Source organism: Sorex araneus, chromosome 6, assembly GCF_027595985.1.
Source record: "Sorex araneus isolate mSorAra2 chromosome 6, mSorAra2.pri, whole genome shotgun sequence".
NCBI lineage: Eukaryota > Metazoa > Chordata > Mammalia > Eulipotyphla > Soricidae > Sorex > Sorex araneus.
The window spans coordinates 29321213-29334760 of NC_073307.1; the positions used below are offsets into that span (position 1 = coordinate 29321213).

A 13548-nucleotide genomic window follows, 5' to 3' on the forward strand; every position below is an offset into this window, starting at 1 on the left:
CAATAATTCCATTTCTAGTCCTCTATCCCCTAAAACACATAAAATTAATTAAAAACGATATATGCATACCTATGTTAATTGTGGTGTTTAGTACAACAAATATACCAAATGTATTAATTGTGGTATTTAGTACAACAAATGAGGCCCATTATTGTTACTGTTTTTGGCATATCAAATACGCCACAGGGAACTTGCCAGGCTCTGTCTTCGTGGGCAGGGTACTCTTGGTAGCTTGCTGGGCTCTCCAAGAGGGATGGAGGCTTTTAGGGCGGCCTCCAGTCGCCCTTACAGGTGTTCCCATGATTCATACCATATTTGAAGCCCATCAAATATGGTGCAAAAATTATGGGAAATGTCCGATGCAGTCCAGAAAGCAGCTTGGAGTGTGGCGGTGGCTGGGTAGTGGAGGTAGTGGAGGTATTTAACTGGCTCTGGTAGGGTGGGGCATCTGCATTTGATGCCTGGAGCGCCAGAGATTGGAGAAGGCAGACAGAGGATGTTGTTTCCGGGTCTCGTTGAGCCTGGAGTCCAAGTTCGCAAAGGTTTTCTTTTCCTGGTTTTGTGGGGCTTCACTCATGCGTGAGGTTCGGCATGAGTGTCCACAAAGCGGCCTGGAACGTGGCAGTGGCTGTTGAATTCTGGAAGCTTCTCCTGGTCCAGCAGCGCTGAGTGGCAGGTGACCTGGGAGAGGTCAAACTGTGCGATCAGCTCCAGCAAGGTCCTGCCCATCTGGTTCTCCGGAAACCTCGAGCTGCAGTTGGTGATGATGTCGAGCAAGGCATCGGGCAGGAAGCTGGCGGCGGTGAAATGCTCTAGGAAGATGTCTCCCTGGCGCTTGGACAGTTTGCTGCTGTCCTGGTTGAGGAGCAGGGGCAGGTGGGCAAAGCGCGGCGGTCTCCAGCCCAGGTCCTGGTAGAGGAGCAGGTGCTTGGCGGTGGACACCAGCCACTCGGAGCCCTGTAGCACGTGGCTGACGCCCATGTGGTGGTCGTCCACCACGCAAGCCAGGTGGTAGGTGGGGAAGACGTCACTCTTGAGAAAGACTGGGTCCCCCTCCACGCTCACCACTGTGTGCCGGTTCCAGCTGTAGACCAGGTCCTGGAAGGTGGGCGCCTCCCCCTCCAGGTGGCAGTGGATGGTGGGCAGGGCTCCTGGGCCAGCTTCTGGGCCACCTGCACCTGGGTCAGGTGGCGGCAGTGGTTGTCGTACCAGGGCGTCTGGTGGTTCCACAGCGCCTCCTTCTTCAGGAGCTCCAGCCGCTGGGGTGAGCAGAAGCAGGGGTAGGCCGCGCAGGTCTTGAGCAGAGCTTTCGTGGCCCGGGCATACAGCTCCAACCGCTGGGATTGCTGGTAGGAGCTGCAGGACCGCCCTGGTGCAGGCTCTCATCTGGGGGGATGCCTGCCCACTCCAGCATGTCCGCAATATTCTCCGCGGCCCCAGGCACATGGCTGGGTCTGGTCTGTGTCCTCCGCAGCAGGATGAATCTCCCTCCATGCTTCTTGGCAAAGATGTAGTTGTACAAGGCAGTGTGGAGGCCGCCCATGTGCAGGAAGCCTTGCGGTTGTGGGTGAACCGCACGCGCACCACTGGTCTGGGGTCTGCGCCCTGGCTGGCCTTGCACCGTCTCTCCAGCTGGCCTGCGGGCCTCCGGGCCTTCAGGTGGGTGATACCATTTCACCAAAACTGTTCAGTGCCACCCTCGAGAACATCATGCAATGACTGGAATGGAAAGGAATGGGAGTGAAGATAGAGGGTCGGCAACTACACCACCTCCGCTTTGCTGATGGCATCGTTCTCATAATGCCAAACATTAGCCAAGTGGCACAAATGCTGGCTGACTTCAACCGCGAGTGTGGAAAGGTCAAGCTGCAGCTGAATCTCAACAAAACGATGTTTATGAAAAACGAACTAGTCCCTGACGTTCCATTTGCTCTCAATGGAACAAACATCTCCGAATGCAGCAGCTATGTGTACCTGGGTCGAGAACTCAACATGAGGAATGACTTGGTGCCAGAACTGCGCAGGAGGAAGAGAGCAGTGTGAATGCCTTCAAGAGCATCGAAGAAGTAGTTAAGAGGATGAAGAAACTCCAACTCCGGGCACATCTTTTCGACTCCACCGTTCTTCCTGCACTAACATACATCTCAGAGACCTGGGCCCTACGAAAACAGGATGAGAACACTATTTGGGTATCCCAAAGAGGAATCAAAGGAGGCATGCTAGGAGTATCACGTTTCACTCAAGTGAGAGAAGGAATCTGGAGTTCCGATCTTTGTAGACGATCAAGAATCAGGGACGCTGTCTTGTTTGCCAGGGCGTCAAAAATCAGGTGGGACAGACACGTATTGTGATTCAGAGATGACCGCTGGACTAGAGCTGTTACCGACTTGATTTCACAGGATGTCAAAAGACCGCGTGAGATGGTTAGACTTCTTCGTCAAAACCCTGAATGAAAGATTTGAGGCTCTTCCTGTTCCTGGAGCAAGCAGATATCATTGGGCTACACTCACACTCAACAGGGACAAATGGAAATGTTACTGGCGCCCGCTCAAGCAAATCGAAGATCAACAGGATGACAAGTTGATACAAGTGATACAAGTACAGCAGCCAAGGTATGAAAACAGACCAAATGTCTGCTGACAAATAAATGGATAAAGATGTAAAGAAACATAAACTATTGCCTAAAATGAACTGGAGGGTGTCATGTTAAGCAAAATAAGCGCAGAGGGGAGAACAAACATTGGGTAATCTCACTCATCTGTGGTATACAGAGAAGCTAAACAGGGGAATAGACAGTGCTGAACAATGATAAACCTGTGGTCTTGAATTACAAAGCAAAAATTATCGGGGTTGGAGAGCTAGTACTGGAGGGAAGGCCCTGGCCTTGTATATGACTGGCCCTGACTTGAATCCTTGGCACCACATATGGTTCCTGAGTACTTCTAGTGGTCACTCCTGAACAAGAGCTAGGAATACCCCTGAGCTTGGCCTGACTCCAAATCCTGCCTTCCTTAAAATAACAAAGTTGAAATGATCAAGAGGTAGGAAAAGGTGGGAGTAAAGGGTAAAGTTGTAGACTAGAAATAATACAACGATATTTGTAGAAGGTTTTGGACACTTTGGTATGGGGAGGGACAGTAACTGTAAATCAGAACCATAAACATTATTACTGTTGTAAACATGCTATCTTAGCTACAAAAATATTAAATAAAAAATTGGGTTTTATTCTTTTAAAAATTCAGTGTCATAAAGAACATCATGAGCACCACCATTATCAAAATCATAAACAATAATCACTATAAATAGGTTTGAGAACTATTCTAGAATAAAGGAGGACAAAGAGACCTAACATAATGCAGTGCATTAATAATAAATGGATCTTGGATTAAAAAGAGCTATGAAAGACATTTCTAGGACAATTGGGGAAATTTGAATATAAACCGTACTTTTGATGTTATTAAATTATTAATTTCCTTAGGTGAATAATTGTGTTGTGGTTTTATAATAAACTATCATTATTTCTAGGAGATGTATGCTTCATTAAATGATCTACTTCTCAGAAGACAAAGGAATAATTAAGTAGATTCCCAATATAGTATTTTTTGTTTGTTAGTATCACCTTTCTATCATTGAATATGGCTATAAATGAATCCAGTGAGAGAAGACAAGTATCATGGAATACTCATGTTTGTTAAATAGAGAATACAATCACTTTTGGGTGAGTGCTCACATAGATCAGTACTTGGGAAATACTGGCACAGTACCTAGTGGACATTGTGGTGCTGGGGAATGAACCCAGAGATCATCATAATAATAGTAACATATAAATAATAATAGTAACAATAATGTAGTAATATACAATTGTTATTATAATAATAATAATAATGACTCTCTACATATAGTCATTATTCATTGGTGCACTTAGTACAATAGTTAAGATGTGGAATCAACATGCATGTCCAACAACAGATAAGTGGAACATAAAGATATGGTATATAAACACAATAAAATACCGCAAGGAATGATGAAATCATGCAATTTATATATATATGTATATGTATATATATATATACATATATATATATATACATTGCTTTTTTGGGTCACACCTGGCGATGCACAGGGGTTATTCCTGGCTCTGCACTCAGGAATTACTCCTGGAGGTGCTCAGGGAGACCATATGGAATGCTAGGAATCGAACCTGGATTGGCCACGTGCAAGGCAAACGCCCTATCTGCTGTGTTATTGTTCCAGCCCCAATAGTAATAATGACTATTATAATCATGGCTCTCTTCTCAGATCACTTCTCATGGACTCAAGGGAACATACATGGTGCAGGGGATGGAACCTGGGTCAGCCATGAGTAGGGTAACTGCTGTACTATCTGTCTAGCTCCAACATGCTTTTGAAATCCCAGTGAAGAGCATTTCTCTTTGGAAAGTATGAAATAATTTTGTACTTCATTCTCTAACAGGCCTCAAATAAATATTTGCCTAAGTTTTGGAGAGAAAAGAAAATAAAGATTAAATACAGAGATCAAAAAACAAGGCTTGAGGGGTGGTTGGGAAAATTGGAAATAATGGTACAGGAAGGTGTAATGGTGGTAGTATTGGTGCTTGAATATTGAATGTAATAAATCATCATGAACAACTTTATGAAAATGAATAAATAAATAAATTTAAATTTAAAAACATTCAGTTTAAAGGACATATGAACACCAAGTATTCATTGGTGCACTTAGTACAATAGTTAAGATGTGGAATCAACATGCATGTCCAACAACAGATAAGTGGAACATAAAGATATGGTATATAAACACAATAAAATACTGCAAGGAATGATGAAATCATGCAATTTGCTGCCTGAGTTTTGGGCAAACAGAGAAAAGAAAACAAAGATTAATATAGAGGCAAAACCCCCATTCATTTAAAAGGGCACATGCACACCATTATTCATTGCTACACTTAGAACAATAGCTAAGTTGTGGAACCAACCTAGATGTCCAATGATAGATAAATGGATCCTTAAAGATGTGGTGTAATATACACAACAAAATACTACACAGCTGCAAGGAATGATAAAATCATGCAATTTGCTGTAATCTGGCTACAACTGGAAGGGAATCATGTTGAGTGAAGTAAACCAGAAGAAGAAAGATGAAAACATGTTGATCTCGCTTTTCTGTGTTATATAGAATAACTGGATGAGGAATTGTAATGTTACAAAGGGGATATGTCTTGATCATCCTTGACCCTAGAGTACAGAGAGGAGGACAGAGAAGAAGAAAAATCAAGAAGGGAAGGTAGAAGATGAGAAAGGAAAGTAGTGGAAAGCAGGACTCCAGTTAGACTGGTGAAGTGAGAGGGTGGTATATCTCCAAAGCACAGATTCAACGACACTGAAAACATGAAATCTAAGCTGCAACTATGGAACTTTGTAATGTGCCTGTCAATGTGGCAGTCGAGGGGGATTAGGGTGGGAAGAGGCAGGAGGGAGCATGAGAACACTGGTGAAGGGAAGTTGACTCTTGTCGTGGGATTGGTGCTGAAATAGCACATGTCAAAACCTCAACTACCAATAAATTTGTAAGTCATAGTTCCTTAATAAAAATTGTCACTGTCACTGTCATCCTGTTGCTCATTGATTTGCTTGAGTGGGCACCAGTGACGTCTCCATTGTGAGACTTGTTACTGTTTCTGGCATATCAAATACACCACAGGTAGCTTGCCAGGCTCTGCCGTGGGGGTGAGATACTCTTAGTAGCTTGCCAGGCTCTCTGAGAGGGGCGGAGGAATTGAATGCAGGTTGGTCGCGTGCAAGGCAAACACCCTATGCTATTGCTCCAGCCTTATAAAAATTATAAAATAAAATATATTATAAGGAAAAAAATGGAGATGATCATTTTGATTATGTTCTTACATCCTGAAGCTATGTGTCCTCGATAATATTCAACATACAATTAGACATTTTTGGCCCAGACTGGGGGAAGAGCAGGGAATGCGATCTCTATGAATGGAGCTGAGAATTTCCTTAGTGATCTTCCTTCACAGGATCAGGTAAATCTTTCCACCTGACTTGGGATGGAGGGAGAAAATGGGAAGGGCATAGGAAAAGGCATTTTATGGAAACCAGAAGAAGAAAGAAATTTATTCTCACATTCCCCAGTCTTAGTTTTTTTTCTTTGTCCCCACCCAGAAGTGTTTAGGGACTTCTCCCAGAGCAGTGAGTGGGTCTCAAATCCAGGTCTCCAGCATGCAAAGCTTGTTCAGTAGTGCTTTAAATTACCTCCCCAACCCAAGGGTTTCTTCTCAATCTACTGAATTAGCCACTAAACCCTCAGTCACAGTTTGTTCTGTCTTGTCACCCCTTCATAAGACTGCTCTTCCTAAACCAACTTTACATCACTCTGAAGTTGCTAGTGGGAATTCAGATTCTCTGGCTCCAGAAGGCTAAGAAATGATTGAGAAAAGAGACTAATGAATCTATACTAAAGACACTCTGTGGGAAATGACCCCATAAATGCAGGCCCAAAGATCTGGGCAATATCCTGGGTGAAGCAAGCTGAGGGCAAGGTCTTAAGGCTGCAAACATACATCTATACAGGAAACATCCTTCAGAGATAGTTTAGGCTCAGGCAGACTTAGGGGCATTACCACACAGATAGCCGGACAGGGAGAGTCATGACAAGAGAAGAGCAGAGCATTCTCATCATCTCAAGGCTTTTGCTTATCTACCCATTTGGGGGAAACTCACAATCAGTGCTTAGGCATACATGTGGTACCAAGGATTAGAACCTAGGACACCCGCATGCAACTCCAGTCCTCTGAGCTCTCTCCCCAGCCCATACCATAATTTCTTTTTAAAATTAAAAAAATCTCTTATTTATTGAGACATCATGATTTACAAAGTTATTTATAGTTGGATTTTAGACATATTATGTTCAGCACCAATCCCACCACCAGTGTCTTCTTTCCTCTGCCTAGATTCCCAGGCTCCCTCCACCAAGTTCATCTCTGGTTAATTTGAGAGTTAAAAAGAAGCATAGCTTCCAAATTTCAATCTTGAGGGGGAAAAAATGAGAGGATGAAACTGTTTGTCAAGTTTATTTCCAAAAGCAAGACAAAGTGTGTAGAGTTGGCAGTCTCAGGAGCACAACTGTTTGATTTCATACAGAAATAAAACACTACATAATCTTACTCAAATGTGGCATATAGGGAAATCAAACAAAAATGAAAAATACAAAAACAATTACTTTATCAAAAACAATTACTTTATCAAAGTAGCACACTAGACAAAACTTATGACCCAAACCAAATTTATTTGAAATTAATTATATATATCTCTTATAAAATGTGGGTATATTTAAAATTCTTTTTTTTGCTTTTTTTTGGGGTCACACCTGGCGATGCACAGGGGTTACTCCTGGCTCTGCACTCAGGAGTTACTCCTGGCGGTACTTAGGGGACCATATGGGATGCTGGGAATTGAACACGGGTCGGCTACGTACAAGGCAAACGCCCTACCTGCTGTGCTATCATTCCAGCCCCTATATTTAAAATTCTTGATGTGATAACTAGCTACTAAAAGGTATATACTTGTAAACTTAATAGAAAATAGATTGTTCAAGAAAATTATAATTTGCAATAGGTACTCATACAGAAAATTAAAATTTGTTACTAACCTGTGAAAATTAATCCATAATATAATCTCACTCATCTTCTTATAATACATTGACTATATATTATATGAAAATTTTATGCAATTATGAAAATTCTATAGCTATGATAGAAAGTACCCAAACTCAAAATTAAAAGATATCTCTTCTTGTTGGTTGGACAAATAAATATTGGCATCTCTAGAAATATATTTCCTAAAAGAACAAAAACATTTAATTCTTTAACAATAGTATGAAAATATCACAATACACTACTTACATACTAGTGAGCAGCAGATTAATTTGTACATTGATCTACTCAAACATCCTGTGACAAACACTTTAGTGCACTTTTTAGTAGATATTTACAAATATGTTCAAGTAGAAGAGATCTCTATAACTGGAATCTTTACGTCAAAATATATGTGACTTTTACATTTTGAAAAAGAGATTGTCCTCTTTAGACTAACACCCAAGAATAGTAGAAATAAGTACCAGGAGGCTGACTCCATGGCTTGGAGGCTGGCCTCACATTCTGGGGAGAGGGCAACTCAGAGAAGGGATCACCAAGTATAATGCGGTCAGAGGCCATGCGGGGGAAGGGTGATGCGGGCTGAATGTGGGCTAGAGACTGAACACAGTGGCCACTCAATACCTTTATTGCTAACCACAACACCTAATTTGAGAGAGAGAACAAAAGGGAATACCCTGCCACAGTGGCAGGGCGGGGTGTGGGGAGATGGGATTGGGGAGGGTGGGAGGGACGCTGGGTTTACTGGTGGTGGAGAAATGGGCACTGGTGAAGGGATGGGTTCTTGAACTTTGTATGAGGGAAACAAGAGCACAAATATCAGTAAATCTGTAAAAAAAAATAAAATAAAAAAAAAAAGAAATTGTCCTCTTTAGAGGAAGTGTGTTTCCAGGAGTATGTGAGAATATTTTATCCATTATGATCACCACATTGCATTTGAAAAATACACTAGCTTTATTGAATATAAACCTCATATCTCAAACTCATCCAATTAAGGTGGATAATTCAAAGGTTTTTTTAACATATTCACAGGCCCATGCAACCAACACCACACTCTAACTTTAGAATATTTTCTTCACTCCAAAAAGAAGCCTCACGGCCAGGGAGATAGCTCAGATGAATGGGGTGCCTGTTTGTACTGCATGAACCCCTGAGTAGTGCTGGGGAGTCGCACTCGTGACCCTTGGCTTTGCAGGGCTTTAGCAGTAACTGTTTTGCCCACACCTCTGGGCAGTGTATCTCTGGGAGTGGCCCACAGGTTCACTCCAAAAGCAAACAAAACCCAAAGACACCTTATACTCATCAGTAGCCACTCCCCAATCCTCCCCCAGTCCCAGCTCTAGGCAGCTACTAATTTTCTCTGTCTTGAACAATGTACCTATTCTGGAGAGTTCACTTAAATGGAATCCAACTGGATCTTCTCTGGGGATGGGGGTGGTGGTGGTGCTGATGCTCGGTCCCACCCAGTGGTGCTCAGGGCTTACTCCTGGCTCTGTGCTCAGGGATCATACCACGGCCACACCACTCTCAACAAGCCTGATCTCATTTGTGCTCAGGGATTACTTCTGGTGGTGCCTGGGGGACCATGTGTGGTCTCATAGTCACATGTGAGGAAAGCACCTTAACACTTGTACTATTTCTTCTTTTTCCTTTTTATTTTAAATTGAATTACCATGAGATACAGTTACAAAGCTTTCATGTTTGACTTTCAGTCATACAATGACTGAACACCTATCTCTCCACCATTGCACATTTTCCCCCACCAATGTCCCCAGTATCCCCCCCCCAGCCCTAACCCTCCCCCAGCCTCTATGGCAGACAATTTCCCCATACTCTCTCTCTACCTTTGGGTACTATAGTTTGCTTGAATTTTCCCACCACCATTCAAGCCTGCTTGCCAGGGGCAGCTATAGGTAATTTATTTTCTATTGCTCACTTTGAATATCACAAGAGGTTGTGTGGCTGCATTTGTGGCCATGCACTTCTGGAATTCTAAAATCGTAAATGACTGGGGTTCAGAGACATCTCTGTAGGGCACTAATCCATTTTGGGACTCATTTGGGAGTCTCTGGACCAAGGCCATTTGTGCGCTGAGATGGCACCTGGAGACAGACTGTGGGCGTGACAACCAGGACCCCAAGCGGGCAACGAAACGGGGAGGGGCAGCCTGAGGTCTTAGTCCTGGACCCTGCATATGAGGTCTTAGTCCTGGACCCTGCATACCTGGGCCTTGCTTCTGGAATCTCCTGGATGCTGGGGTTGCATCTGGAGCAGGCGGAGAGGGCACACCTGCTTCATCTGAGGGGCCCCAGTGGAATTGGATCAGTGTGGGATCTGGAGAGATCTCCGGTGAGCTGCTCTCTTCCGGGACTCACTGCTGTGTCTCTGGATCAAGGCTGTTGATGCACTGAGATGGCACCCGGAGGCAGATTGTGGGAACATTTGTACTATTTCTTTGGCCCAGATAGGACCTTTAGTGTGAACCATCTTCACTTTGCACATTTTTTTTCTCTTTAACTTAAGAAATTTATTATTACTAAAATTTTATTTTATTGAGATAATGTGGTTTATGGTAATAGTATTTATGCTTTTGGAATACGAAGTTCATTAATTTTATATTTTGTATACAGTAATATTATAGTCAGAAATTATAAATTTTATTTTAAATTTTTTATTCAAAGAAGAAGCTGCTTTTATTTATACTTCGCCTGTTTCTCTGACCAAAGGATTTTTAAAATACAAACCGATTCTGAGGTTTGAGCATTGTTCTCTCATGCAATTCTCAGTATTTCCACAGAGGGGCAGGGCTGCACCATAAAATGAACAGCCTTTAAACTGGCATTTAGGACACATCTGCAGGCCTCCAACTTACTACATTCTGTGGTTTATTAAGGCCCCTGAGAATGCTTTGTTTGTAGTTATACTTTTTTAAATGTATAAGTCCTTCCTCAAGAACTTTCAGTCCCTGAGTTTTTGTGTTTACTATAATCAGGAGGATGGTAACTTCAACTTCTAAGAACTGCTTTTCCTTTCGTTGGACGCGTTCTCCAGAGGATAAGAGAACCTAAGCTTATGTTTGAGAAAATACACTGACTTGCTGTTATGACTATCCCGAGAGACTATTAACCTGATGATGCTGTCCATCTTTTCGCTCCTTACATGTAGAAGTGAAATTTCAAAAGGATGGAGCTGTGGTTTGCATGTCTTCATAGCCCGTGTTTGGCTCCTGCTCAGGAGTGCACAGCTATTCGTAAGCCTTTCCCTGCAGCTTGACTTCTAAGAGGAGCCTGGAGAATGAAAAAAATAAAGAATGCATATAGGAAAAGGGGATAAGTGAGTAAAATGGATCAGTGACTATTTAGATTAATCCAAATCATTCATTATTAATCTTTCCATCTTGACAATACTTTCAGATCAGAAAAGATTCCATGTGAGAGAACATTTACTTTGTGACCTGATTCTTCATAAACTTGGGACTTTCACTGACACCAATGAATTGGTATAATATTACCAATGGGAAAAAAAGGTCTTTTAAGCCCTATTTTGTTTGTTTGTCTTGTTTTATTTTGGGGCCACACCAGGCAATGCTCGAAGGTTACTCCTGGTAGTGCTCAATGGATAATATGGGATCCCTGGTCAGCTGTATGCAAGGCAAACATCTTACCTATTGTACTATTTCTCTGGCCCCTAGACCCTATTTTTGAGCAAATATATTTGTGTATATCTATTTTGTTTTGTTTGAGGGGAGTACACAGAGCTGTGCTCAGGGCTTACTCCTGGCAGTGCTGGGGACCATATACAGTGCTGGGGTTGAACACAGGTTGTTCTCATTCAAGGTAAGCACCCTACCGTTGAACTTTCTCTGGTCTTTATGTACATATATTTAAGGGCTTGTGTAACAGACTGGCATACAAGTTAGGAAGAAATTGTTAATACCATCTATTGAATACTCTGCTAACAAAGGGAATTTTAAACCAGTAAAAAATGTAAACTTTATGAATGTTCACTTTGGGGTAAGACCCGAGGATGTTAAATCATCATCATCATCATCATCATCATCATCATCGTCATCATCCCATTGATAGTCGAATTTCTCAAGCGGTATCAGTAACGTCTCCATCCGCCCTAGCCCTGAGATATTAGATGCGTCTCTTTACTCGTCCTTTCCAATGGTGCAGCATTGGAGACTCTTTCAGGGTCAGGGGAATGAGACCCATCATTGTTACTTATTTTGGCATATGAATACACCATGGGGAGTTTGCAAGGCTCTCCCATGTGGGCAGGAGACTCTTGGTAGCTTGCCAGGCTCTCCCAGAGGGAGAACTAGGCCATAAATGTTGTGCGGCAGCTTTGCACCCACGCACTTCCGGGAGCTTGGTTTTAAAGTTTCTGGATGTTGGCCGTTGGTAGGATTACACAGTGCTGGAAGCAGTCCTTGGGTGTGACCTCCCAGCTACTGAAAGATGGGGAATCTGGATGGAAGAGACCCAGTCCCAATCAGAGCAGGTTTGGAGGTCTCAGCCCCGGGTACCACACACCTGGGTTCCTCTGCCGGTTCCTTCATGTGTGAGGCTCGTCCGAATGTGTGTAGAGGGGCCTTGAGTATGGCTGTGACTAGGCTCCGGAGGTCTTCGGCCGAGGAAGCTCTGCTCAGGGTGGGGAGGGAAACTGAAGCTCACCCCCTCCGAGGGGCCCCGGGGAAGACAGCCAGGCATTAAGTAACTACTAATATTAAAAAACTTGCTATGGGGGCACTGTTTACAATAGCCAGAATCTGGAAAAAACCCGAGTGCCCTAGAACAGATCACTGGTTGAAGAAACTCTGGTACATCTATACAATGGAATACTATGCAGCTGTTAGAAAAAAATGAGGTCATGATGTTTGCATATAAGTGGATCAGCATGGAAAGTATCATGCTAAGTGAAATGAGTCAGAAAGAGAGAGACAGACATAGAAAGATTGCACTCATCTGTGGAATATAGAATAATAGACTATAAGACTAACGCCCAAGAATAGTAGAAATAAGTACCAGGAGGTTGTCTCCATGGCTTGGAGGCTGGTCTCTCATTCTGGCTAACTCAGGGAAGGGACCACCAAGTAAAATGTGGTCGGAGGTCATGTGGGGGAAGGGTGATGCGGGCCGAATACAGACTAGAGACTGAACACAATGGCCACTCAACACCTTTATTGCAAACCACAACACCTAATCAGAGAGAGAGAACAAAAGGGAATACCCTGCCATAGTGGCAGTGTGGGGTGGGGGGAGACGGGACTGGGGAGGGTGGGAGGGATGTTGGGTTTACTGGTGGTGGAGAATGGGCACTAGTGAAGGGATGGGTTATCGAACTTTGTATGGGGGAAACATGAGCACAAAAATGTATAAATCTGTAACTGTACCCTCACGATGACTCTCTAATTAAAAATAAACTAATAAAAAAAAAGAAGTTAAAAAAAACTTGCTATGGAGGGCTAAAACGATAGCACAGTGGGTAGGGCGAGTAGTTTGCCTTGGACGTGGCCGATCCGGGTTCGATTCCCAGCATCCCATATGGTCCCCTGAGCATTGCCAGGGGTAATTCCTGAGTGCAGAGCCAGGAGTGACCCCTGTGCATCACCGAGTGTAACCCAAAAAGCCAAAAAAATAAAAACTTGCTGTAGAAAATAGAAAAGCACTGAGGTTTATCCAGTTCTAAAATATCACGTCTCTGATTTAGACGATAAAAGTAAAGGAATCTATGTGTAACCCGATGTTAAATTTTTATTTACAGTTCTAAGTATTTACTGCCTTTAGAAATTAATGAAGACAAAATAATTCAATATTCACTTCTAATTCCAAAAGCTATTACTAGTTAAGTTAAGAAA

At 42.9% G+C, this 13548-nt stretch overlaps 1 protein-coding gene across 1 annotated transcript in view; it reads right to left on the reverse strand.

Moving 5' to 3' along the window:
- Window positions 1-573: 573 nt before the first annotated feature.
- The window catches only part of LOC101537729 (probable glutamate--tRNA ligase, mitochondrial), a 57467-nt gene continuing 44492 nt past the window's right edge, over window positions 574-13548 (reverse strand). Inside the window, 4 exon segments of the mRNA XM_055142021.1 lie at window positions 574-1145; window positions 1148-1354; window positions 1357-1569; window positions 1572-1653. Coding sequence (XP_054997996.1) covers window positions 574-1145; window positions 1148-1354; window positions 1357-1569; window positions 1572-1653 — 1074 coding nt within the window.